Below are 24246 nucleotides of genomic sequence, written 5' to 3'. Positions count from 1 at the left end.
GGAATCAGTACCTACACCACAACTCCACTGCTCCTGGAGGCTATTTTTCCTCTTTTGTTGCCCTTGTTGTTGATGATGTCGTCATTGTTGGATAGGACAGAGAGAAATGGAGAGAGGAAAGGAAGACAGAGGGGGAGAGAAAGACAGACACCTGCAGACCTGCTTCACCGCCTGTGAAGTGATTCCCCTGTAGGTGGGGAGCTGGGGGCTCGAACCGGGATCTTAACACTGGTCCTTATGCATCTTGCCATGTGTGCTTAATCTGTTGCGCTACTGCCCACCCCCCCCAGTAAAATGTTATTTTTTTTAAAAAAGTAGAAACCCAAAATGAGAACCCACAGTCAGCCCCTGGCCCCCACCTGCAGGGGGAAGCTTCACAAGTGGCAAAGCAGGGCTGCAGGTATCTCTCTATCTCTCTCCCTCTCTACCTCCCCCGCCCTCTTAATTTCTGTCTTTATCCAATAATAAATAAATAAAATATTTAAAAGAGAACACAGTCTGGCTCCAGCTTTAAGTTTACCACATTTGAGCCTGGCTAGGCTGTGGTCTTTTTCTCTCTGCCTCTATCAAGAAAGAAAAAAAAGGAAGAAAAAAAACAAAGAAAGAAAGAGAGAGGAAATACAAGAAAAAGAAGTCGTTTCCCAGCGCCCGGGGAATGGCTGAACAGTAGAACATGTCCGGCTGATGCTGACATGTTCTCCGTCTCTCTCAAGTAAAGCTGTCTCCTTTGTGTGTTTCTCCAGAGCACTAGTCAGGCTTGGGGGACACTGGAGCCTCGGGCATGAGGGCACGAAAGTCTCTCTGAAGAACCATACGTCACCTCCTTCATCTGAGAGAAGGGGGGACTCATCGGACAGTGTGCTGACTTGCTATGTGGGTGACTCTGGTTCAAGCCCAGGTCCTTCCACACAGAGGGATGTTTTGATGCCGTGGGTGCTTCACTTTATTAAAAGGAAAAAAAGAAAGAAAGAGAGAAAGGAAGAAAGAGAGAAAGAAAGAAAGAAAGGAGGAAAGAAAGAAAGAAAGAAAGAAAGAAAGGAGGAAAGAAAGAAAGAGAGAAATGAAAGGGAGAGAGGAGGAGACCAGAGTAAACGACGGGCTGGGTTGTGGATATTCCTAAACACCAACACAGCCGGTTCCTGGGAAAGCAGAATAAGGAAAAGTCAGTTCCTGTGCCCTCAGCTACTTGGTGTCACCTGCACGGCCACCCTCCCTCCCTGTCACCTGTCTGCACCGGGCTGCTGGTCTGCTCAGGCTTCCTCCTGCCCCGCACCTCCTAGCCCCCATCCCGTCCGCGGCTCCGCCCCGGGTTTTCCGCTCCCGCCGGATCCCGTCCGCGCGGCTCCGCCCCGGGTTTTCCGCTCCCGCCGGATCCCGTCCGCGCGGCTCCGCCCCGGGTTTTCCGCTCCCGCTGGATCCCGTCCGCGCGGCTCCGCCCCGGGTTTTCCGCTCCCGCCGGATCCCGTCCGCGCGGCTCCGCCCCGGGTTTTCCGCTCCCGCCGGATCCCGTCCGCGCGGCTCCGCCCCGGGTTTTCCAGGCCGCGCCGACGCGCGGGAGCCGCTGGGCGCGCACTGCGCATGCGGAAGATGGCGACCCCGCGTCTGGCGTCCTGATCCCGGTGCTGCCCGCGCGACCCCGGCGCCCCGGCTCTTCAGGTCCCTCGGCCTCGACCCTCCGCGCGCGGTCTTCAGCCCCGCGTCGGCCTCCTCAGCCCTCAGCCCCTCACTCCTCCTCAGCCTCGTCAGCCCCTCACCCTCCTCACTCCTCGCCCTCCTCACGCTCCTCAGCCCCTCGCCCTCCTCAGCCCCTCACCTCCTCACGCTCCTCAGCCCCTCACCCTGGTGGGCGTCGGGATGAGTGAGCAGCGCCCGCGGCGGCTGCCCAGCCTGCTGCTCGACCCTGCAGATGAGCCTGTGCGCCGGCGCTGCCGGGACCCCATCAGCGTGGAGGGGCTGCTGGTAAGGGGAGCAGGGGTGAGGGGAGCAGGGGTGAGGGGCTGTGGCTGAGGGGAGCAGGGGTGAGGGGCTGTGGCTGAGGGGAGCAGGGGTGAGGGGCTGCGGCTGAGGGGAGCAGGGGTGAGGGGAGCAGGGGTGAGGGGCTGCGGCTGAGGGGAGCAGGGGTGAGGGGCTGCGGCTGAGGGGAGCAGGGGTGAGGGGAGCAGGGGTGAGGGCTGCGGGTGAGGGGCTGCGGCTGAGGGGAGCAGGGGTGAGGGGCTGCGGCTGAGGGGAGCAGGGGTGAGGGCTGCGGCTGAGGGGAGCAGGGGTGAGGGGCTACGGGTGAGGGGAGCAAAGGTGAGGGGCTATGGGTGAGGGGAGCAGGGGTGAGGGGCTACGAGTAAGGGCAGGGGGAGCTTAGTTACTGTGATGGGGAGCACCCACCAGAAGGGAGTTTTCAGAGGACGAGCGAGTGGAGTCTGGCCCGACTGAGCACCGCCTCGGCCACCCAGATGCCGCGTGCCTGCGGGGACCCAGGAAGGGCTGCGAGCCTCGCCAGGCCAGCGGTGCCTGAGAGGCGTCTCCCGGCCCTGCCCGTGCCCGACCGCGTGTCTCAGCACTGGGCGCGGGACTGCGAGGTACTGGTGCGCCAGGGTCTCCGAGGGCTCGGGTGCGGGCAGCGGCCTCTGCGCGCACAGGCCTTGTCGTCGCGAGGCTGCCGGGTCTCCAGACTGGGCCGTGGGCAGCGGGCGGCGTGTGTGTCGCCAGACCGAGTGGGCAGAGCAGAGGCCTGTTACTCCGAGTGCCCGGGTGCGGGCAGAGGCCTCTCTGTGCGCACAGGCCTTGCCGTCGGGAGGCTGCCGGGTCTCCAGACTGGGCCGTGGGCAGAGCAGAGGCCTGCTACTCCGAGTGCCCGGAGCTCACCCAGTGTGGACTCTACAGTTTCAAGGACGGGACCCCCGCGCCCAAGGGAACGATGCTGTGGTGAAGGTCGTGCTTCCGGGTTAGAAGGGAAGCCGACATGCCCTGGAACATGTTTCCCACAAACTTCAGCGGAGAGTGAGGGGCAGAAAGCCGCAGACTGCTAAGGCCGCACCACCCTGAACACACCTGGTCCCATCTCGTCAGAAAACCATCGTTTTCTCCTGCTGTTGGGTCTGAGTGAGAGTCCAGCGCAGCCTGTGCCAGCAGCCATTTAGATAAGACGAGGGGCGGGAGCAGGCTCAGAGCAAAAGGTGTCCAAGAGTATTGGCGAGGGGCTGGGCAGTGACGCACCTGGTTGAGCACACACATTACAGGTTACAGGGCCCCGGGACGGCCCCCACCTGCAGGGGGAAGCTTCACGAGTGGTGAAGCAGGGCTGCAGGTGTCTAGACGCCTGTCTCTCCCTGTCTCTCCCCTTGCTGATTCTTCTATTTCTGTTCATCTTTTTTTTTTTTAAAGATATGGAGAGGCAGCTGGCTTGGAGGCCATGGGCGCTGTGTGTCTGGCTGGCCTGCCCTGCCTGTTCTGAACCAGTGCAGCGCTCCGCCTTCCCCCGCCTTCCCCCGTCCCCCCTGCACACAGCAGTCGCTTTATTCTGACCAGATGGCGACTACATAGCAAGCTTGACCCCGAGTTGAAGGCCGAGGACCCGGTGGGAAACTGCATCTGTTGATATGCCCTTCCCACCCAAGTGAAAATGGGCTTTTTTCAAGTGGGCTCTTTGACAACAGTAGTTGCCCCATGAGATGACTCTGTCAGCAGAGGGTTGAGTGTCAAATAGCAGCGACGGGTTACACCCGTCTGGTGTCTGACTTCAGGACCGGTGCCCTTCAGCACGTCTGTCATGGTGCCAGCAGTCAGACAGCCTACCAGGCGCGGCTCCCAACCCAAGACAGACAGTCCCAGCACGTCTGTATCCACCTACAGCTCTGGCAGTCTGTTAGTCGTGTATGGAAGTTCAGTTTTGTTGGGCTGCCCCACCTTGTCAGAGCCAGTAGTTAGTCCTGGGGCCCAAGAAACTCCCGCTGCCTCTCCCTGGTCCTTACACTGTGAACTTTCTGCTCTCCCAGTGCTTCAGCTTCTAACACTGCTGCTGGTCCCTGCAGAGTCACGGCTTCTGAACATCATTACAGGAAGCTCCCAGCTTGATCACACTCTGGGACCCTTCTGTGCTTGTGTTGGTGTTTCCCATCCTTGCTCTTTTCGATTTATTTTATTTTTCTTATATTTGATAGGAGAGAAACTGAGAGGGGAGGAGACAGAGAGACCCCTGCAGCCCTTCTTCACCACCCGTGAAGCTTCCCCCTGCAGGTGGGGACTAGGGCTTGAACCTGGGTCCTTGCCTGTGGTGATGTGTGTGCACTGCTCAGCCCCTCCCCACGCCTGTCCTAAGCCATGACTTTGATCGTGTCACAATTATGATAATTCTCCAGACTATGACAGACTTCTGCCTGACTTTTGTGGTCCCGTGTTGAGCTCCAAGCCATGGGCTCTTCCTGCTTGATCATCACAGCACAGAGCTTGAAATACTGTGCAGTTTGTGATACATGGATTTTTCACTGCTACCCGGGCTATCGCTGGGGCTTGGTGCTGGCACTACGCAGCCATTTTTTTTTCCTTTCCTTTGGATTTTTTTTTTTAATTGACTAGGACAGAGGGAAATTGAGAAGGAAGGGAAAGAGACACCTGCAGACCTGCTTCACTGCTAGTGAAGTATCCCCCCTGCAAGTGGAGAGTGGGGGGCTTGAATTGGGTCTTTGCTCATGGTGATATGTGCTTACCCATTTGTGTCACCACCCAGCCCCGTGCAGTGTGCATTTCCAAGGCTTCATTCATTTCATTCCTCACGCTGCCTTTCTCTCCCAAGCTCCCACACACTCAGCTATAGTCTGGTAGCCTTCAGGGTGCCCTGGCTTCCTGCTCTCAGGAACCCCTCTGTGGCCTTTGTCTCAGCTCTCCTGTGTGCTCAGAGTAGCCACTTGGGGCTAACTTATCCCAAATTACCACTTTAGGGCTGACTTATCCCAAATTACCCGGGGGGGGGGGTACCTGAGCTGGTGTTAGACTTTGCAGTAAGCAAGAGGTTGATACGGCTTCTGCTTACATGTCACCTTCTAAAGATTTTATTTTGCATGTAGAAAGAATGTTGTAAATGTGTTGTACGTGTGACTACCAGCTTCTGTAAACTTGAATCATCTTTGAGTACTTGATAAACTGGTGGGGATTTGGTAATGGAGCTGCTATCTAACTCCCTGGCTGTTTTGGGAGTTTAAAGAAGCTACTAACCCTCCATTAGTCACAAATAACAGTGAGCAGGTAAATGCATGGCTGGGCTACCAGAGGGTCTAGTTATGTAGTGCGCGTTCTTTCTGTTCATAGAGACCCTGTGCTTTGCAGCAGTTACAGGGAGAATGCAAGGTTGCGGGGGGGGGGGGGGTGCACAAACTAGAGAGCAGACATGTTGGGATAGTTGACTAGAGGACCAGGCTTTGCTGCTTAGCAAGTAGCTTTGCTACCTGAGTTCTCTCTGACGTCTCCCGAGCTTTTCTGGGCCCCTGGCACTGTCCTTGCCACCTCTGTTGCTGCTGCTTCTTGGGGATGGTATAGCTGCATCAGCAAATCAGTTTCCCCAGTGATAAAGCTTCATAAGCATGTTGCCACTTTTCCTTTCTCGCTTTCCCTCTTTCTCTAACAGCTGCTCCCATAGTACGGAAATCCAGGCAGCTCTAGACATTTGAATCTCTTGAGTGTCACCAAGATGTGCTTTCACTAGAGGGTTCAGGCAGGCCTTCTTTGATTGGGCTTCACTCTCTTATACTTTGCAGATACTGTATTTGAAGACTTGTGGCCACCCCCATTAAACAATCCATCACTGTTCTTCCAGCATCTCAGCTGTTGGCTAGCATTTTTTTTTAAGCAATTACAGGCATTTTTTTTCAATGAAGGTGTGTGTATTTTTCCACCTCCAACTTTACAGGCTACAGTATTATCTCATCTCAATGAAACTCGGTATTCACTTGACTGCTATGGTCCGGAACTGGAGCCGCACTGCCTCCAAAGTTTGCCTATAGTTTGGGAAAGAGGACTATTTTTCTTACACCTAAATTATTACTTGGGATGAAGGGAGAAATCTTATATTATGCAATAAAGTGCTATTCTTGTGTATGATTTATAAATTGCTGAGCTAAATTTCTGTATCTGCTTTTTTCCAGCCATCAAAAATAAGGATTAATATAGAAGATAATGTACAGTATATGTCCGTGAGAAGTAAGTCGGTTCTTGAACAGGTTTTACATTTTGTAGTTTGAACCTTAATGTGATTTTAATTGCTTGAAACAGATCTTAAACTGGTGAAAACCTTAAAACGTTTTAGTTGTGCATTAAAATGTAAAGTTCTAGGGCCGGGCAGTGACACACCTTTGTTAAGTGCACACACTACAGTACATAAGAACTAAAATGTAAAGTTCTTAGTTACAGGAGAAACTCCTGAGATGGGCTAGACAGCACATAAAGCTCACTTATTTCCAGTTGCTTTGGCAGTGTCATTTTTAATGGAGCAATAAGTATGGATGTTTTCTCAAAGCCCTCTGGGAAATGACTCGTGTGTCGCTATGGGTGGAATCCGAGGCAGTTGGGCAGCAGCCCTGTGGACAGGTCTTTGTCTGCAGGTTCCTCCCGGCCCAGTCGTGGATCAGTGCTTGGTATCTGTCAGTGGACGTAGAGTTGTACTTGACTCCACTTCTGTCTGCTGCAGGAAATTGTCACAGCATCACTTGTCTCCTTTTAATTTTGTCCAAATTACAGTGCAGAGATAGTGCACAGACATCTATACACAACTCTTGGTGTCCACTCTTAACTTCTCAGTCCCTCCCATAGCTGATCAAGTTTGGTCAGCCTTGCTTTTGAAGCATGGCCTACGCTGAGTTGAACTCCTGCAGTACAGGCCCTTTGCATGGACTTTCACAATTCTAAAACAGAAATGGAGTTAAAATATCATTCAGCCTAAAATAATGTTCTCTTACCTGTCAAGAAAACCCTGTCTCATTTCTTCAGTTTTGTTGGTATTTGTGATGCATTTCTAAGCCACCTTATTTAAAGAAGCCTGGCGGTGTGAGAGTGCACAGACAGAGATGAGGCCCTCGAGGTGATTCTCTACCGCTCTGTCTTTATCTAGTCCCAAGACTGTACTAGCCATATTCTTCCGGAAAACATTGATTAAATGGTGTGGTGTGGTGTGTGTGTGTGTGTGTGTGTGTGTGTGTGTGTGTGTATGTGTGTGTCTGTGTTGTTTCATCTGTCGCTATAGATCTGTATAGTTTTATTTATTTAATCGGAGCATTGCTTAGCTCTGGCTTATGGTGGTGCTGGGGGTTGAATCTGGGACCTTGGAGCCTCAGGCAGGAGAGTCTGCAGAACCACTGTGCTGTCTACCCCTGCCTTCATCTACCATGCTTATGCCTTCACCCACACTGGAATGGAAGCACTAAGCCTTTTTCAGTTTCCACTTCAGTTAAGGTTTTGGTCATTTTCTCAGTAACTTTGCAAACCTTCCTTAGCACTTGACCTGCTAAAGCGAGTGGGTGACAGGACTGTTGTTAGCTCCAAGGGCCTCCATAGATAGGGACGTGATGATTGGACATTGCTTTCTTTCCACCATTCTCCCATCCAAAGGATAAAGGGCTGGCAAGGTGCTCACCTGCTGAGGCACCTGCATTGCCCTGTGGGCTGCCCCTGTTTGAGTCCCTGCCTGCCACATGGGAGTGCTACATGGTGTCTGTCTGTATCTGAAAAGCCAGCCCTAACAGTGACAAAAAGTGTCCGTGTGTGTGTGTGTGTGTGTGTGTGTGTGTGTAATGTTAATGGCTTTAGGAACAGATCTGTCCTATTGCACAGGTTTGAAGCTCTGTGCTTTTACAACTCCAAAACAGTGGTCTTTAAATGGAATGTGACTTTGTAGAGGATGGGTCTTCAGTCTTTTGTAACTGAAATAGGCTGAGCTGCAGTATACACTCTATGCCAGGATGACAACCGTTTTTGTGAAGTTATTTTCTCTGCATACTAGACAATGTGGTGTTCAGTATCGAGCTGGAAACATGAACAGAATGATCAAACTCAGTTCTGGCTGGGCCTTGTGGGGTGAAACTGGTCCCTCACACACTGTAAAATTCAGAGTTCATTCTGGGCAATGAGTTTAGCAAAATGTAGCCATAGTCCTTAGACATGCCGTTTAGTCCAGCATGCCCGCATTTGGGCTGTAAGGAGTTGAGGACGAGGTAAATTGAAGTGTTGTGTAAAATAATGAAGTCTAGCCTTCCAGAGTTGGGAGAAGCTTAGCAAATATCCTACCCAGTTAAACCTTACATTGTCCTAGTATAATGCTGACACGCATTGTTGAAGATCAGAACATTGTTGTTATAGGATGAAACAAATCTTGTCTCAGACTGGTGTATTCCTACATGTATGTATGTATTGGACCCATTCCTGGGTCCAATCCCCTGCACCACATGAGAGCCTCAGTGTGTGGAGACGTGGCAGATTATGTTGGAAGAGTCAGACCACCACCACAGAGAGTATGAGAGAATAGAGTTCCCCCCTCGTTTGCTTACCTGTCAATAAAGAACTGATTTTTTTTTTTTTTAAGACCATCTCTTTTCCCCAAGGTTTATCCTGATTGTCCTGACAGAAGAATAGTTGGGAGTACTTTCAGAATTTTCTTTTTCTTTTTTTTTTGACATGGTTACATTTACAAGTAAAAATATTTTAAATATTATAAAGTCAAATCCCGGGGATTCATGTGGTAGCGCAGCAGGTTAAGAGTAGATGGTGTGAAGTGCAACGACCAGCTCAAGGATCCCGGTTCGAGCCCCCAGCTCCCCACTTGTAGGGGTGTCACTTCACAAGTGGTGAAGAAGGTCTGCAGGTGTCTGTCTTTCTCTCCCCTTCTCTTGTCTTCCCCTTTTCTCTCCATTTCTCTCTGTCCTGTCCAATAACAACAACAATAATTAATAACTACAACAAAAAAGCAGCAAGGGCAACAAAAGGGAATAAATAAATATTAAAAAAATAAAGTCAAATCCCTGTCTTTGATCTCTAAAAAATTTCTTAATCAAATGAAAAAGCTAATTACTATATTTTACTGTTTCTTATTTATTTATTTTTATTTTACTGGAGCACTGCGGGGCTCTGTTCATGGTGGTGGGGGGGATGAACCTAGGAATTTGGAACCTCAGAATTGAAAGTTTCTGCATAATTACTGTGCTATCTCCCTGGAAGAGTTTTTAATTTTGAAAAGTACTTCTAATCCTATTAAGGATGCTGTGGAAACCAATGCAAATTAAGCACTTTATCTTTGATAAAGTTCACTAGATCTCTAAATTGACACACTCAGTTGCATATTTCAAATACTTTTTACTTAAGCCCAAGTCTGTTTACCTGGGGTAAGCAAAATGTTTTGATCCGCTTAAGCATATGCTTTGTAAACGTGACTGATGGTTATGGCTCTGGACTTCCTGTGGTCACCAGACGTGCCTTCAGAAAGAAGCAAATGCTGTTTTCCTGAGCTAAGGAAAAATGTTTAATATCTCACAATGTGTTTGTTTCCCAGAAGCTTTGAAAGTGAAGAGGCCGCGTTTTGATGTGTCACTGGTCTATTTAACCCGGAAGTTCATGGATCTTGTGAGATCTGCACCGGGTGGCATTCTGGACTTGAATAAAGTTGCCACAAAACTGGGGGTGCGCAAACGAAGGGTGTATGACATCACCAACGTCTTGGATGGAATCGATCTGGTGGAAAAAAAGTCCAAGAACCATATTCGATGGATGTGAGTTGGGTTTAGATTTTTTTTTTCCTTTCTCATTAAGTGAAAATATCATGTAGGTAGACTGGTTCATGCTTTAAACCACTCTGCCCTGAAGGTGAAAAAAACTCTTTAGACTGTGGGAGGTGGCTCAGTGGGGGAGAAAGCAAGACTGGACTGTGTACACCCCCTGGGAACATCAGCAGACTTGATGTCTCAGAGGCAGTTGCTAAGGATTCAGCTTAGTTACTGAAGTATGCCTCAAAGGGGAAGGTCTTGGGGCTTAGACTGGAGTGAGGGAGTGTGTGTGTGTATGTGTGTGTGTGTTAATAAGAAAGCTGTTAGATTTAGAAAGTATTTGTACTCATTAGGAAATGGCTCCACTAGAGCAGTCTGGAGAACTCTCAAAAGACCAAAAATGGACCTGCCCTGTGACCCTGCAATTCCTCTCCTGGGAATAGATCCTAAGGAGCCAAACACACCATCCAAAAAGATCTGTGTGCACCTGTGTTCATAGCAACACAATTTGTAATAGTCACAACCTGGAAGCACCCCGGGTGTCCAGCAGCAGATGAGTGGCTGAGCAAGTTGTGGTATATATATATACAAAACGGTGACTTCACCTTCTTTACCCCATCTTGGATGGAGCTTGAAGAAGTCATGTTAAGTGAAATAAGTCAGAAAGAAAAGGATGAATATGGCATGATCTCACTCATAGACAGAAGTTGAAAAGATCAGAAGGGAAAACACAAAGCAGAACTTGGACTGGAGTTGGTGTATGGCACCAAAGTAAAGGACTCTGGGGTCGGGGTAGGGTTCAGGTCCTGGAACAGAATGGCAGAGGAGGGACCTGGGGGGTTGAATTGTTATGTGGAAATGTTACACATGTACAAACTATTGTATATTACTGTCAACTGGAAACCATTAATCCCACAATAAAGAAATGTAAAAAGAAAAGAAATGGCTTTACTGTATAAATAGAGACATTTCCAGAACATGAAAAATCTGCCACCAAACATGATCGGAGCACTAAATGATGAGTCCATAGCAGGAAGACACTCCAAAGCACATGCCTTTCTCGGTAGTGCAGGTACAGACTGAGTTGTGGCTGAAACATGTTCTCCTGATGATACTAAGCAACACTTTTGGGATAAGGCTGCCTTCTGAATTAATCGTGACAATCATTTGAAAACTGGCAAATGAAAGATAAAATTGTAGAACACCTCAGCTGCTGCTCAGGTCAGGCCGTACTGGGATTAGCTATCTGGCAGCATGGTGTAATCTTACCCAGATCAGCCAGGCAGGATCTTCATGGTAGTGACACTGGAGGTCACGTGGGGAGCTTTGGGCTCTCAGGGGTGAGGTCTTGAGCTCTGTCCTGGCACCACATAACACCCGTGTGATGCTCTGCTTCTCTTCTCTGTTTCATAAATAGATCTTTTTTTTAATCTTTTTATTTGATAGGATAGAAAGAAAGTAGAATAGGGAAGAGACACTCCTGTATCTCTGCTTCACTCATGAAGCTCCACCCCCCAGCTTCCACATACACAAGCACACGGGACTGGGAACTTGAAGAGGCTGGTTCTTGCACATGGTAACATGAACACTCATCTGGCTTCTGCACTGCCCAGCACCAAATTATTATTTTTTTTAAAGGATATGCATGGTAGGGGAAAACTCAAAAGAGTTTTAAGTGGAGGAACTATCAATGTGGACAGCACTTTTGTTTTCCATATGTAGAAACTACTTTATAAAAGGCCAGACTGGGGCCAAGAGTAGCTCACCAATAGACCACTTACTTCTCTTGCTGGAGGGCCTGTGTTTGAGCCTTTGGTGTCAGATGAAAGCACTTGCAGTGGTCATGTGGGACAGTGCTATGCTGTCTCTCCTGTATATCCCTACCAGGACTTAGTTTGTAATTGTTCTGCATGTATGTGTGTGTTCAATATATACTTATGATGTGTTATATTCAATGCATCATCTAATTCTGTATTATAGTACACATACTACAGTGTGTTTTTTGAGAATGTTATTTGATAGAACAGAAGTTGAGAAGGGAGCACAGGAGATGGAGAGGTAGAGAAAGAGAGACACCTGCAGGGGCCCCCTATAGGTGGGAGCTAGGGCTTGAACCCAGGTCCTTGTTCATGGTAAGGTGTACATTCAAGGAAGTGAGCCTCCTACCACAGTATTCCAGGTGCTAGAATGTTTGATAAAAGTATAGTATCACCGTGTGATAGGTAGTGTGCTGAAGATAGTAAGCTGAGCAATACTGTTAGTTTAGTCATGACACTTGAGTAAGCTTTCTCTATGACTGTCAATCTCCATAGGTAGCGTCACATTTTTACACATGTGCTGGAAGGATCTAAAATGTTAGTGAAAACGCAGGGAGGGCAGGAGGTAGGACAAGTGCCAGCTTTGTCACTATGGGAAATGCATGCTTAGTCACTTGCAAAAGTCCCAGTCCTTTCCCTGGTGTTGCTCTGTAAGCTGAGTGGTGGTTGATGCTGACGGCATTCTCTGATGCTTTCTCTTCCAGAGGATCTGATCTTAGCAATTTCGGAGCGGTGCCTCAGCAGAAGAAGCTGCAGGATGAACTGTCCGACCTGTCAGCCATGGAGGACGCTCTGGACGAGCTGATCAAAGACTGTGCTCAGCAGCTGTTTGCGCTGACAGATGACAAAGAGAATGAGCGATATCCTTTACCACTACCTTGGAAAGGGAACTTCTGAAATTAAGTGGTAGGAGAACTTGAACAGTAATGCACTTGACATTCGAAATTAGCTCTTAGAAATCAATGAAGAGCAAGGTTGATAGGAAACATATATAGTGATCAGTCTAGTCCTTAGTCCTGTGCTGTGGCGCAGGGTCAGCATGTGATCAGGACATAAGTGATTGGTCTAGTCCTGTGCTGTGGCGGAGGGTCAGTGTGAGATCAGACACAAGTGATCGGTCTAGTCCTGTGCTGTGGTGCAGGGTAATTGTGAGATCAGGACACGAGTGATCGGTCTAGTCCTGTGCTGTGGTGCGGGGTCATTGTGAGATCAGGACATGAGTGATTGATCTAGTCCTGTGCTGTGGCGCGGGGTCAGCGTGAGACCAGGACACGAGTGAGATCAGTCTAGTCCTGTGCTGTGGAGTGGGGTCAGTGTGAGACCAGGACATGAGTGATCGGTCTAGTCCTGTACTGTGGTGCGGGGTCAGTGTGAGATCAGGACACGAGTGATCAATCGGTTTAGTCCTGTGCTGTGGCGCGGGGTCAGCGTGTGATCAGGACACGAGTGATCGGTCTAGTCCTGTGCTGTGGTGCGGGGTCAGCGTGTGATCAGGACACGAGTGATCAATTGGTCTAGTCCTGTGCTGTGGTGCGGGGTCAGCATGAGACCAGGACACGAGTGATCGATCGGTCTAGTCCCGTGCTGTGGCACGGGGTCAGCGTGTGATCAGGACACGAGTGATCGGTCTAGTCCTGTGCTGTGGCGCGGGGTCAGCATGTGATCAGGACACAAGTGATCCATTGGTCTAGTCCTGTGCTATGGTGTGGGGTCAGCGTGAGACCAGGACACGAGTGATCGATCGGTCTAGTCCTGTGCTGTGGCGCGGGGTCAGCGTGTGATCAGGACACGAGTGATCGATTGGTCTAGTCCTGTGCTGTGGTGCGGGGTCAGTGTGAGACCAGGAAACGAGTGATCGATCGGTCTAGTCCTGTGCTGTGGCGCGGGGTCAGTGTGTGATCAGGACACGAGTGATTGGTCTAGTCCTGTGCTGTGGTGCGGGGTCAGTGTGAGACCAGGACACGAGTGATCGGTCTAGTCCTGTGCTGTGGCGCGGGGTCAGCGTGTGATCAGGACACGAGTGATCAATCTAGTCCTGTGCTGTGGCGCGGGGTCAGCGTGTGATCAGGACACGAGTGATTGGTCTAGTCCTGTGCTGTGGTGCGGGGTCAGCGTGAGACCAGGACATGAGTGATTGGTCTAGTCCTATGCTATGGCACAGGGTCAGCGTGTGATCAGGACACGAGTGATTGGTCTAGTCCTGTGCTGTGGCGCGGGGTCAGTGTGTGATCAGGACACAAGTGATCGGTCTAGTCCTGTGCTGTGGCACGGGGTCAGTGTGTGATCAGGACACGAGTGATCGATCGGTCTAGTCCTGTGCTGTGGCATGGGGTCAGCGTGAGACCAGGACACGAGTGATCGGTCTAGTCCTGTGCTGTGGCGCAGGGTCAGTGTTAGATATTGACATATATGATTCAGTATCAAAGTTGTTAGTTTATTGCGAGATAAGTAATTGAGTCGGTAGAGCACACACTGCTGTGTGCAAGGCCTGGTCGGCCCTGCAGAGATCACTAGGGGTGTCACAGGATGGTGTAGACGGGCATCTCTTCCCCTCACTGTCTCCATCTCAAAGTAGGACAGGGAGACCATTCAGTGGTATCTCCAAGTGTGGGGTGCTCAGCTCACTGCCCAGAACTGCATGATAATGGATTTTATTTCTGAAACAATGAATTACATTGTCATGTTGCCTTCTGGCCTGTCACTCTAAAGTCTTCATGGGGAGACTTGTCTTTGGCCTCATCCTCCCCTGGGCCTCAACCATCCTGCTGTTTCTGCTATTCCTCTGACAGATTGTTCTTCAGCTATCAGGATCACGTGTGTTCAGCCACTGCATTGCAGTCAGAGCCCCTCTTCCACGGTACAGCTACTAGAAGGAAAGGGGCTGGGTGGCAACACTCCCAGTGGAGTGCACGTCACTGCACAGGGACCAGCAATCGAGCCCCCGGGCCCCATCTGCAGGGGGAAGCTTCATGAGTAGTGGAGCAGGACTGCAGCTGTCTCTGTCTCTACCTCCTCCTCCCTTCTGAATTTCTGGGTATGTCTATCATATAAGTAGATAATAAGAAATAAAAAGAAATATGAGGACATTCGAAGCATTTGTATAGTCAAAATGCTGGCAGCCGGCAGGTGGTGGGTGCGGTGGTTAATGTGCTAGGCTTGCAGGCGTGAGATCTCGTTTCCAGACCTCTGGTGTCGTGTTGCACGGGGACGCTGTGGCGCTCTCTCCCTCTGGCGCTCACAATCTTGGAAGGAGACAGTGGTGGTGGGTAAATCCATAAGTTATAACTGGTAGCATTTCAGGCAACACAGACGACGAAAAGTATTCAGATAGTGAGAAGGAAAGTAATTTCAGATGATGAAGACGTGTGTGTGTGTGTGTGTGTGTGTGTGCGCGCGCGCACGCGTATGTGTGGTAGATGCTGCACTGTTAGGCGTGGGAAAATGTCTGAAGTTCCCACTCACAGTCCTGTGTGGTCCAGGCATTTAGCCAGAACCTCGTCTGCCCTGTAGGTTTCCCTGGTGAGCCCAAGAAAGTGGTCGCGGCTTGGGGACCCTAGTGCCTTTGTGAGCTCTGTCGGGGATTCAGATGTCACTGATGCTTTTCTTCAGGAATCCTGGTCATGCACTTTGAGGGAACTCTGACTTGTCAGTATGTAAAAGCAGTTTCTAAAGTCTTAGGTTTGTGAAAAGAGACTTGCATAGGAAAGAGCTACTTCTCTCCCTGACTGAGTTGGCATCCCATGAAGACTGAGATGGTCTGTCATCCCCTGCATTGCACTCTGCTTAGACACCCTTAACTGGGCCTTACGCTGGCTTATGTGACGTATCAAGACATCCACAGCATTCAGGCTTTCCACGAACAGATCGTCATCGCAGTTAAAGCTCCAGCGGAGACCAGACTGGATGTCCCTGCCCCCAGAGAAGTAGGTGTCCTGCCTCTTAAGATGGTTTGAGGAGGGAGGTGGGCAGTAGCTTGATAGCAGCTCCAGACCTGCTCCGGGCACCTGCATTTAACTTGTGTGGAATAGAGCAAATGAGCCCTGGTTGTCCTCTCCCTGTGAGGAGCCTGAGGCAGGGAGGTTCAGTGACTTTGTCGTGATGTGCCAATGAGCATCAGGACCTGAGCCCTGCAGTGTGATGTCACTCCCTTCCTGTCATACCATATGTCTCGGAGGAACCACTAAGAATCACGTTCAGTCTAAATCCAGAAGGAACGTGTGTCAGCTGAGGCTCTAGGGAATTAGCTCAGAACCCAGCTCACAACAGCACTGGCTGGTACATCACCTGAACACTAATTTACACGTCTGAAATGAGAAGCAGCTGCCAGGTGGGCAGCCCGGGGTGGGGCACAGGCCTTGCCCCAAGACCTTGGGTTCAGAGTGGCCATCTGCCAGCCCCGCTCTTAAAATGGGAAGCGGACTTGTGATAAAAACGGGGAATGTCACCAGCTGCTTGGAATGCTTCCCTTCCAGGAAAGCTGATGCCGAGCGTGCTTGTCCAGAGAGCAGCGTGCTGAAGGTGAGCGAGGGCTGTCCGCTCCGAGACAGATCAAGTTAGGGCAGCCCATCATGGCTTCAGGAAAGAGTTACCAGAGCTGGGGACACAGCACAGTAGTTCTGCAAAAGCCTCCTGCCAGAGGCTCTTGGTTCCCAGGTTCAATCCCCAGCACCACTGTTGGCTAGAGCTTAGCAGGGTTTTGGGGATAATAACAATTTAAAAAGATGATAATTATGTAATAGTAATAAAAAGAAGAAGAATGGGTCTGGGGAGATAACACTGGTTCTGCAAAAGCCTCTCCAGGGCCCCAGGTTCAATCCCAGCACCACCATCAGCCAGAGCTGAGCAGGAGTCTGGTCTTTGTATCTTCCTCTATTCCTTTCTTATTAAAATAATATGAATAAAATTAAAGTAAATAGAAATTTCTCAAAATATATAAGTAGAAGAATTTTTTCACCAGTACATTTCATCTTAGCACTCAGCAGACTGGTCCCATGAGACCTCGTGTTGCTCCTGGACAGGGTATCATAAACTGATGGAAAAGCATCCAGACATCCTCAGGTGGCCTAGCCCCACTCTAAAGATGGCTTCTTGGGGGTATCTAACGATTGTTTTATTTGGATTTAGATCCATTTTCTAAGAATAAGTTAATGCTAGTCTTCCAGCATGTTCTTGCTTCAGAACCTGCCAGTTCATTCTGAATTGCCTGAGGGGTGTGTGTGAGTGTGTGTGTGTTGCTCTTTGCTCCTGTACTGCTAACTGCATCAGTTGGTAGTTTTGTGTGTGTGTGTGTGTTCTTTGCTCCTGTACTGCTAACTGCATCAGTTGGTAGTTGTATGAGTGTGTGTGTGTGTTTGTGTGTGTTCTTTGCTCCTGTACTGCTGATTGCATCAGTTGGTAGGTGTGTGTGTGTGTGTGTGTGTGTGTGTGTGTGTGTGTGTGTATGTGTGTGTGTATGTATGTCTTTGCTCCTGTACTGCTAACTGCATCAGTTGGTAGTTGTATGAGTGTGTGTGTGTGTTTGTGTGTGTTCTTTGCTCCTGTACTGCTGATTGCATCAGTTGGTAGGTGTGTATGTGTGTGTGTATGTATGTCTTTGCTCCTGTACTGCTAACTGCATCAGTTGGTAGTTATACGAGTGTGTGTGTGTGTGTGTGTTCTTTGCTCCTGTACTGCTAATTGCATCAGTTGGTAGGTGCATGTGTGTGTGTGTGTTTATGTCTTTGCTCCTGTACTGCTAACTGCATCAGTTGGTAGTTGTATGAGTGTGTGTGTGTGTGTGTGTGTGTGTTCGTGTGTGTTCTTTGCTCCTGTACTGCTAACTGCATCAGTTGGTAGGTGTGTGTGTGTGTGTGTGTGTATGTGTGTGTGTGTGTGTATGTATGTATGTATGTCTTTGCTCCTGTACTGCTAACTGCATCAGTTGGTAGTTGCACATTTTGCAGATTTTGATGACTCCTCAGAATACCCCTTGGAAGCCTAAGCATGAAAAGCTTCCTGCAGCTTCTCTGTGGTGGGGAAGGCACAGTGCTCCTGGTGTCTGGGACCATGGTCCCTAGGATTCTACAGGTCTGGGCAGCCTGACTGGGGCCCAAGTTGTTTGTATGTAGTTACTTAGGGACGGCCACACCCGTTGATGCTTGGCTGCTCTCTTCCAAGACGGCTGTAGGTGGTGGTGACAGGCATGACATGCAAAGCAGACAGGTTCACAGTTGACTGCAACACTCAAGTTAGGGGCCGTGACACTGTCCTCCGCTTCTGTGCCAGTTCTGAGCAACGTGACACTGTTTTCTGGTTTAGAAGTTTATCTGCTTCACAAGCGGTGAAGCAGGTCTGCTGGTGTCTGCCTTTCTCTGCCCCCTCTGTCTTTCCCTCCTCTCTCCATTTCTCTCTGTCCTAACCAACAACAACAACATCAATAACCACAACAGTAAAACAAGAGGGAATAAATAAATATGTTTTTTAAGAAGTTTGCCTGCTGACTCCTGTGAGGGAGAAGCATTCAGTGCAGGCTTACAGGTAACCTACAGCTGAGCACAGATGCTCTACTCTCCAGCCTCCTGTGGAGGGTGAGACATGCTCCTCTAGGCCTGCATCCCACTGGCTCTGGGGTCACCAGGTGGGGGGTGTGGAGTAGGAAGGGGACAATTGTCTGTGATCGCACGAGAGGAGAAAATGTTACAGTCAAACAAAGGAATCAGATTTTGGGAGAACTTCCTTAAAAATTTAGCCCAGTTCTCAGTAACAGCACCCAGTTTCCTGATACCTTCTTAGAAAGGCATTGTGATTAATTCCATGTAAATATATCCAAAGCCAAAGGATGTGAATGATCAAAATTGGTTACTCGTCATCTTCTCGGGTCAGTTTTTACTGTTTCAGATGACAGGAGGTACATTTCACCTCTGGGCAAACGCTTCTTTTCCAGGTGGGTCACTCAGTGCACCTTAGTGGTCTGAAAATGTGAGCAAGTCAGTATTTGTTAGCCCAGTGTATTTTTAGTTACTTTGAACCCAAACACTGAGTTTTTGATGCTCGAGTACCATTCCTTGAAGGGACCAGCTCCTTGAATGGAGAAAGGTAGTCGTGTGAGTACAAGTCACTCACTGTGCGGATAGCCAGTGGCTTACTATGATACAGCAAGGAAAGTAATTTCTCAACACCATTGAAAGGAAGCTGCCTGGATTTAAATTTTCAGATAAGTTCCTTGAAACTTTTACAGTTCTAGTAGTTGAAAAAATGTTCTATCTGTTGCCAGGACTCCATTACAGTGCACATAAGGAGCACCAACGGGCCCATAGACGTCTATCTGTGTGAAGTGGAGCAGGGTCACTCCAGTAAGAAGACGCCTGAGGATGTGGGGACCCCGCCTAAGAGCAGGCACACCGAGCATGCAGGTGACGGTGAGCTCGCACTTCCAGATTAGGGTTTCAGTGTCTGCTGTGGTCTTATAGGCATCCCCGCTATTTCTAGCTACAAAGGCGTGAGTTAGAATGTTTTTGCTTTTTTTTTTTCCAGAGCATGAGTTAACTCTGGCTACTGGTGCTGGGGATCAAACCTGGGACCTCCCACACTGCACAGCCTACACTCTGTCACACTCGCTCGAGCCCTATAGTATAGTCCCGAGTTTTTCTGACTACTTTGTGGTTAAATTCCATAGAATCAGAATATCTTTGAAAACAGAATTGTAGCTGAGTCCCTCATGGGGCCAGCTGGTGCTGTTCTCACAGAGATATTGATTTGTACTCTGACAGGCACGTCGATTTATTTGAGCCTGAGGTTTTGTGTTTTTGTTTTGTTTTTTGAAACTTAAAATCTTAGCTTCATACCAATAGAATAAGAATACGGTTCTTGACTAGGGACTTAAAGTATTTTTTAAGTACTACTATGTGCCTTTCAAAACTCTCACTAAGAGTATCTCTATCCTTCTCTCTCCTTTCAGAAGAAAATCTGTCACAACAAGGTGAAGAATTGGTTGAAGTGAGCAACTGACAGCGTTTGGGGGTTGGTGTAGAGAATGTTCTACGTGGACGAATCATGCATCAGAGTTGCTTCTCAGCCAGAAGTCATCCGTGGACTCCGTTTTCAGTAGCAGCGTCGAGACCAGTGGTGTCTTTGAGCGTGTCACCACTTGGATTGACTGGTAGCTGTGGTCTCCACATTAAAAAGCAAAGTCTTTATAATTGTTCACTGCTTTAGCCAGTGAAGTAAATATTTGCCTGCTGACATAACTCCATCATAAGACTCTTACTAAGGCAGGCAGGCCTGACGGATATTTCTTCTGGAGTCTCTGCCCTTTCCTCTAAGGGTCCTGGTCTGTGATCACAAAAGAAATTGCCTTACGCGGGGTGGCATCTGCCTTTAGCGGCCTCGTTGGGTGGGTGTGCAGTGCGTTGCCTGCGGAGTCTCCACATACCTGATGGTGTACAGTCAGCTTCTGTGACTTAATAGAATCCTCTGAGTGTGGGGTAGAGGAGAGTCTTCTCCAGACTCGCACATGTGGAAGTTTCGGGGGGGTTGCGGTGCAGCCTCCAGTACTCAGGTGTCACGCCGCACAGCCTGGTGGCATGTTCCCAAGGCCCCACAGGCAGACATGAAAGGCTGTCAGGTGGCGGCCCCGCTCCCTGTACGACGTGGTTCAGTTACGGAGTGTGGGAGCTGGCCATCTTGTGAGCAGGTCTGTGGTGTCTGTAGGCAGCCTGTTTTTCAGAGTGTACTTGATGAGTCAGTGACCCCGCCTCTAGCTTAGTCCCGTGTTTCCAAGCACCTGCTGTTTCTACCTCACTGGGTAAGTTCTTACCACTTTTGTGCCTCTGTTTCCTCAGTAGTTAACCATTAGGCTGTGAACTCCTTGCGGGGGTTGTTGGAATCATTGTTAACCCAGTGCCTTGTGCCACGCCTGGCACTTGGAGAAGTGCTCAATAAACATTTGAACAGATCACAGAGTGAGTGAGTTGTAAAGTCGGAGTAACACTTGGCTTTTCTCCCATACAGTGCGCTCCATTCAGGTTTCTAGTTTAAATCTCATGCTTGTGAGGAAGACGTGGCCCAACCTGAAGTTGCAATCATACATAGACTCAGGGCCCCAGAAGATGGTGCTGTGGGGAGACACACCTGCTGCCTGGAGGCCCTGGGCCCAGTCCCAGGAACCTGTGGGAACACCATGGACAGCGCCAAGGGGAGGATCTGCCGGGTGTCAGTGCTTGGGCCACCCTCAAAGATAGAAGGGGCCAGGCAGTGATGCACCAGGTTAACACGTGTTGCTGTACACAAGGACCCAGGTTCAAGCCCCCAATTGCCTCTTGCAGGGGGATGCTTCGTGAACACTGGAGCAGGGCCGCAAGTGTGTCTGTCTCCTCTTCCTCTCTATTCCCTTTCAATAGCGCTGACTAAATAAATAAAATTAAAGAGATAAAATTAACCTGAGGAGACAACTTTATGGTATCACATGTGAGTGAAGTCCAGGCTTCTTTCCTGGCTTTCACAAAGGTTGAAAATAGGAATCAAGGGGCCGGGTGGTGGTGCACCTGGTTGAGTGCACACTTTGTAGTGCACAAGGACCCAGGTTCAAGCCCCTGGTCCCCACTTGCAGGAGGAAAGCAAGATAATTTTAAAAAATTTAAAGGGGTTGGGATAAAGAAAAAATAGGAGTCAAAACTTGGGACACTGGGAGATAAGGCAGAATGTTTAGGATGTGTGTAGCTCTGAGCTCCACAGCTTGTGCCAGCCCTGACCCTTTGCTGAACCAGCCTCTGCCCCAGCAGGGCTGAGAGCTATTGGCTGTCCTGTTCATGTTCTTGGCTTCAAGACTTTTCCTTACACTTTGATACAAGCAAATGCCCATTTGGCTTAGCCAAGGAAACCCAGCAGGCTCTCGCTTTTGACCACAGACTGGCCAAGCCATGGGCTGACCGGTGACACGGGCGTGCTTCCTCCATGTGGGCGTGCTTCCTCAGTGGGTGTGAGCCGCGAGCATGCTTCCTCAGTGTGGGCATGGGCGTGGGCCGTGGGCGTGCTTCCTCAGTGTGGGCGTGGGGAGCTGGTTGGCAGTCCTCTGACAATCAAAGACCAACAGTCCTCCCAGGGGCAAACTAGGAGCTCCGAGGAGAGACCCCATGTCTGACGGAGGTACTAGGCCAGCACTGGGACCTCAGCTGAGGGTGGAGAGGCCACAGGTTGCTGCCACTCACAGTGAGCACACTGTTAGAGGGCTCCCACCGGCAACACCACCGCTGCCGTGGGGTCACTGGCAGGGGCTGTGGAAGCAAGGTCCGAGGCCCATCCCTGCCCTGCTGCCCTTTCTCCCTCCGAGGCTCCCAGGCACACCCAGCCAGCACGTAGGATAATCTGGCAGAGGTGGGCGGTCTGCAGATACCACCCGACAAGACAGAACAGAGCAGGAGGAGCTGGATCAGGAGAGACCAAAATGGCCTGGTGAGGCAGACCCAGCTCTGCCCTGGCAAACTCTCTGATACTAGGTAAGTCACCTGTTTGTCTCATCTGAAAGCTAACTTCTTGTTGGTCTGCTTCTAATTCTGCTTCTAAGACCCTTTCTGATCATCACGTCAGGTTCCCCTGCATTGCTTAACGCTGTGGTCTATTTACATAATCACTGCTTTACCTGAGACCTGTCCTGCCTGCAGGGCACTGGTTTAATCCCCACTGGTTCGAGCTCTTTTTCCACTCCACCCCCTATCCTACGTACTTCCTCTTCCTGACACTTCCACCTCAGGAGATATAGAGGACAGTATTTTCTAATGAAGAGAGATTAGACTGTTGAACTGCATCCCCGCTCGTCAATAAAGATTTAACTGCGTTCCCAGCTCAGCCATGAGTCCCTGGTCGTCTGTCTCCCACCCACGAAGCTAGCCCGACAACTTCTAAATTTTTCTATTTGTTGTTAGCAGTTTGTTACGAGATTATAAGATCATAATGTATAACTACACACCACAGCCACCACCAGCGTTCTGTGTCCCCACCCCCCACCTCCCAAAGAAACCGCCAGAGTTCTCACACATCTCAGAAAGTTAACTTGCTTCTGTTTCGTTTGGATTTTTTTTTTGTTTTTGTTTTTTGGCAAGTTCATGTAAATCAGACCTCTAGATTCCAGAGGAGTAAATACATCTGGTAGTTGTCTTTCCTCTCGACTTATTTTACGGAGCATGATCATTTTATCCCAAAGGACACAAAATCATCTTTTTTGACTGCAGAGTAGTATTCCATGGAGTCTGTATCCCATAACTTCTTTACCAGCCATCTGATGATGGGCATTTAGGCTGCTTCCACTCTGGTTGTTGTGAGTAATGCATCTCTGAGCATAGGGTGCATGTGTCCTTTCTAATAGCCTTTCAGTAGCCTTTGGATAAATGCCCAAGAGCGGTCTTGCTGGATCCTAAGGTGACTCCATTTTCACTTGTTTAAGGACTCTTCACACAGTCTCCACAGGGGCTGCCCCAGTCTGCATCCCCACCAGCAGTGGAGCAGAGTCCCTTTCTCCACAACCTCTCCACACCCCTCATGACCTGGTGTGTTGGCAGAGGCCATTCTCTCAGGAGTGAGGGTGTCTCAGCATAGTTTTAATTTGCATGTCTCTTGATGATGAGTGAAGTGGGGCATTTCTTCATGTGTCTGTGGGCCATGTGTATCTCTTCTCTGGAAAATTGTGTATTTTTTTTTGGCCTACTCTTTTATTGGGTTGTTTCTGCTGCTTTTGTACCTCTGTGCTAGTTTTGTATAGAAGCCTCATGTCAGTCACCTGTCAGATGTGTGATGTGCAAATATCTTCTCCCATTTACTGAGTTGCCTGGTTCTCCTTGTGTAGTTGGCTTTTGACGTGCAGAAGATTTTTAGTTTCATGTAATCTCATTTATTTACTCTTGTTTTCATTTCCCATGCCCAGGGGCTTGAGTCTCCAAATACACTGTACAAAGTTTTACCAACATTTTCTTCTATAAATTTTAGAGTTTCTGGTCTAATATCTAGATCATTAATCCATTTTGATTTGACCTTGCTGTATTTGGTGTTAGGCGGGAGTCTAGTTTCTATCCAGTTTTCCCAGCACCAGCTGTTGAAAAGACTTTCTTTACCCACTGAATGGTTTTGGTCCCTTTGTCATCTGTTAGGTGGTTGTATCTGTGTGGGCTCATTTCTGGGCTGTTGATTCTGATCCATTGATGCAAGTGTCCATTTTTATTCCAGTATCATGATTACTATCGCTTTGTAGTGTAAACTGAAGTTGGGTAGTGTGGTATCTCCATATTTTTCCTTTTGTTCTTAGAAGTGCTTAGGCAATTTGTAGCCTTTTGTGATTCCCCACAAATTTTTGGACCAATTGTTCAATTTGCTTGAAAAATGCTATTGGAATTTTTATAAGGATTGCTTTGAAGTTGTAGATTGCTTTTGGTTAAATGACCATTTTAATGTTTATTCTTCCAATCCAGAAATAAGGCATGTCCCTCCATTTCTGTGTGTCCTTCTCTACTTCTTTTTAAAAAATATTTATTTATTCCCTTTTGTTGCCCTTGTTCTATTGTTGTAGTTATTATTGTTGTTTTTGATGTCGTCATTGTTGGATAGGACAGAGAAATGGAGAGAGGAGGGGAAGACAGAAAGGGAGAGAGAAAGACAGACACCTACAGACCTGCTTCACCACCTGTGAAGCGACTCCCCTGCAGGTGGGGGGCCGGGGGCTCAAACTTGGA

General features: G+C 49.1%; 1 protein-coding gene across 2 annotated transcripts; it reads left to right on the top strand.

Moving 5' to 3' along the window:
- The first annotated feature begins 1533 nt into the window (after positions 1 to 1533).
- E2F6 (E2F transcription factor 6) lies at positions 1534 to 20483 on the top strand. 2 transcript variants are annotated; one of them, XM_016194733.2, is made up of 7 exons: positions 1534 to 1959; positions 6132 to 6186; positions 9524 to 9740; positions 12256 to 12411; positions 15360 to 15474; positions 18804 to 18942; positions 19488 to 20483. In XM_016194733.2, the coding sequence occupies exons 1-7, from the start codon at positions 1855 to 1857 to the stop codon at positions 19535 to 19537; spliced, it is 837 nt and encodes a 278-aa protein (XP_016050219.1). In that variant the 5' UTR covers positions 1534 to 1854; the 3' UTR covers positions 19538 to 20483. The 2 variants fall into 2 exon arrangements, with proteins under 2 accessions (XP_016050219.1, XP_060042555.1); XM_060186572.1 differs by having other exon boundaries at positions 18804 to 18948.
- Positions 20484 to 24246: the final 3763 nt, after the last annotated feature.

The sequence above is a fragment of the Erinaceus europaeus genome, chromosome 3 (genome assembly GCF_950295315.1).
Source record: "Erinaceus europaeus chromosome 3, mEriEur2.1, whole genome shotgun sequence".
In the NCBI taxonomy this organism is placed as follows: Eukaryota; Metazoa; Chordata; class Mammalia; order Eulipotyphla; family Erinaceidae; genus Erinaceus; species Erinaceus europaeus.
Note: the sequence above shows the minus strand (reverse complement) of the source record. Positions and strands in the feature narration are given on the sequence as shown.

Excerpts from the sequence above, each read along its gene's own strand:
- E2F6 (XM_060186572.1), top strand. The coding sequence starts at position 1,855 with ATGAGTGAGCAGCGCCCGCGGCGGCTGCCCAGCCTGCTGCTCGACCCT. Across the intron at positions 6,187-9,523 it reads ACAGTATATGTCCGTGAGAA|AAGCTTTGAAAGTGAAGAGG; the intron begins GTAAGTCGGTTC and ends TTTGTTTCCCAG. Across the intron at positions 15,475-18,803 it reads ATGTCCCTGCCCCCAGAGAA|GACTCCATTACAGTGCACAT; the intron begins GTAGGTGTCCTG and ends ATCTGTTGCCAG.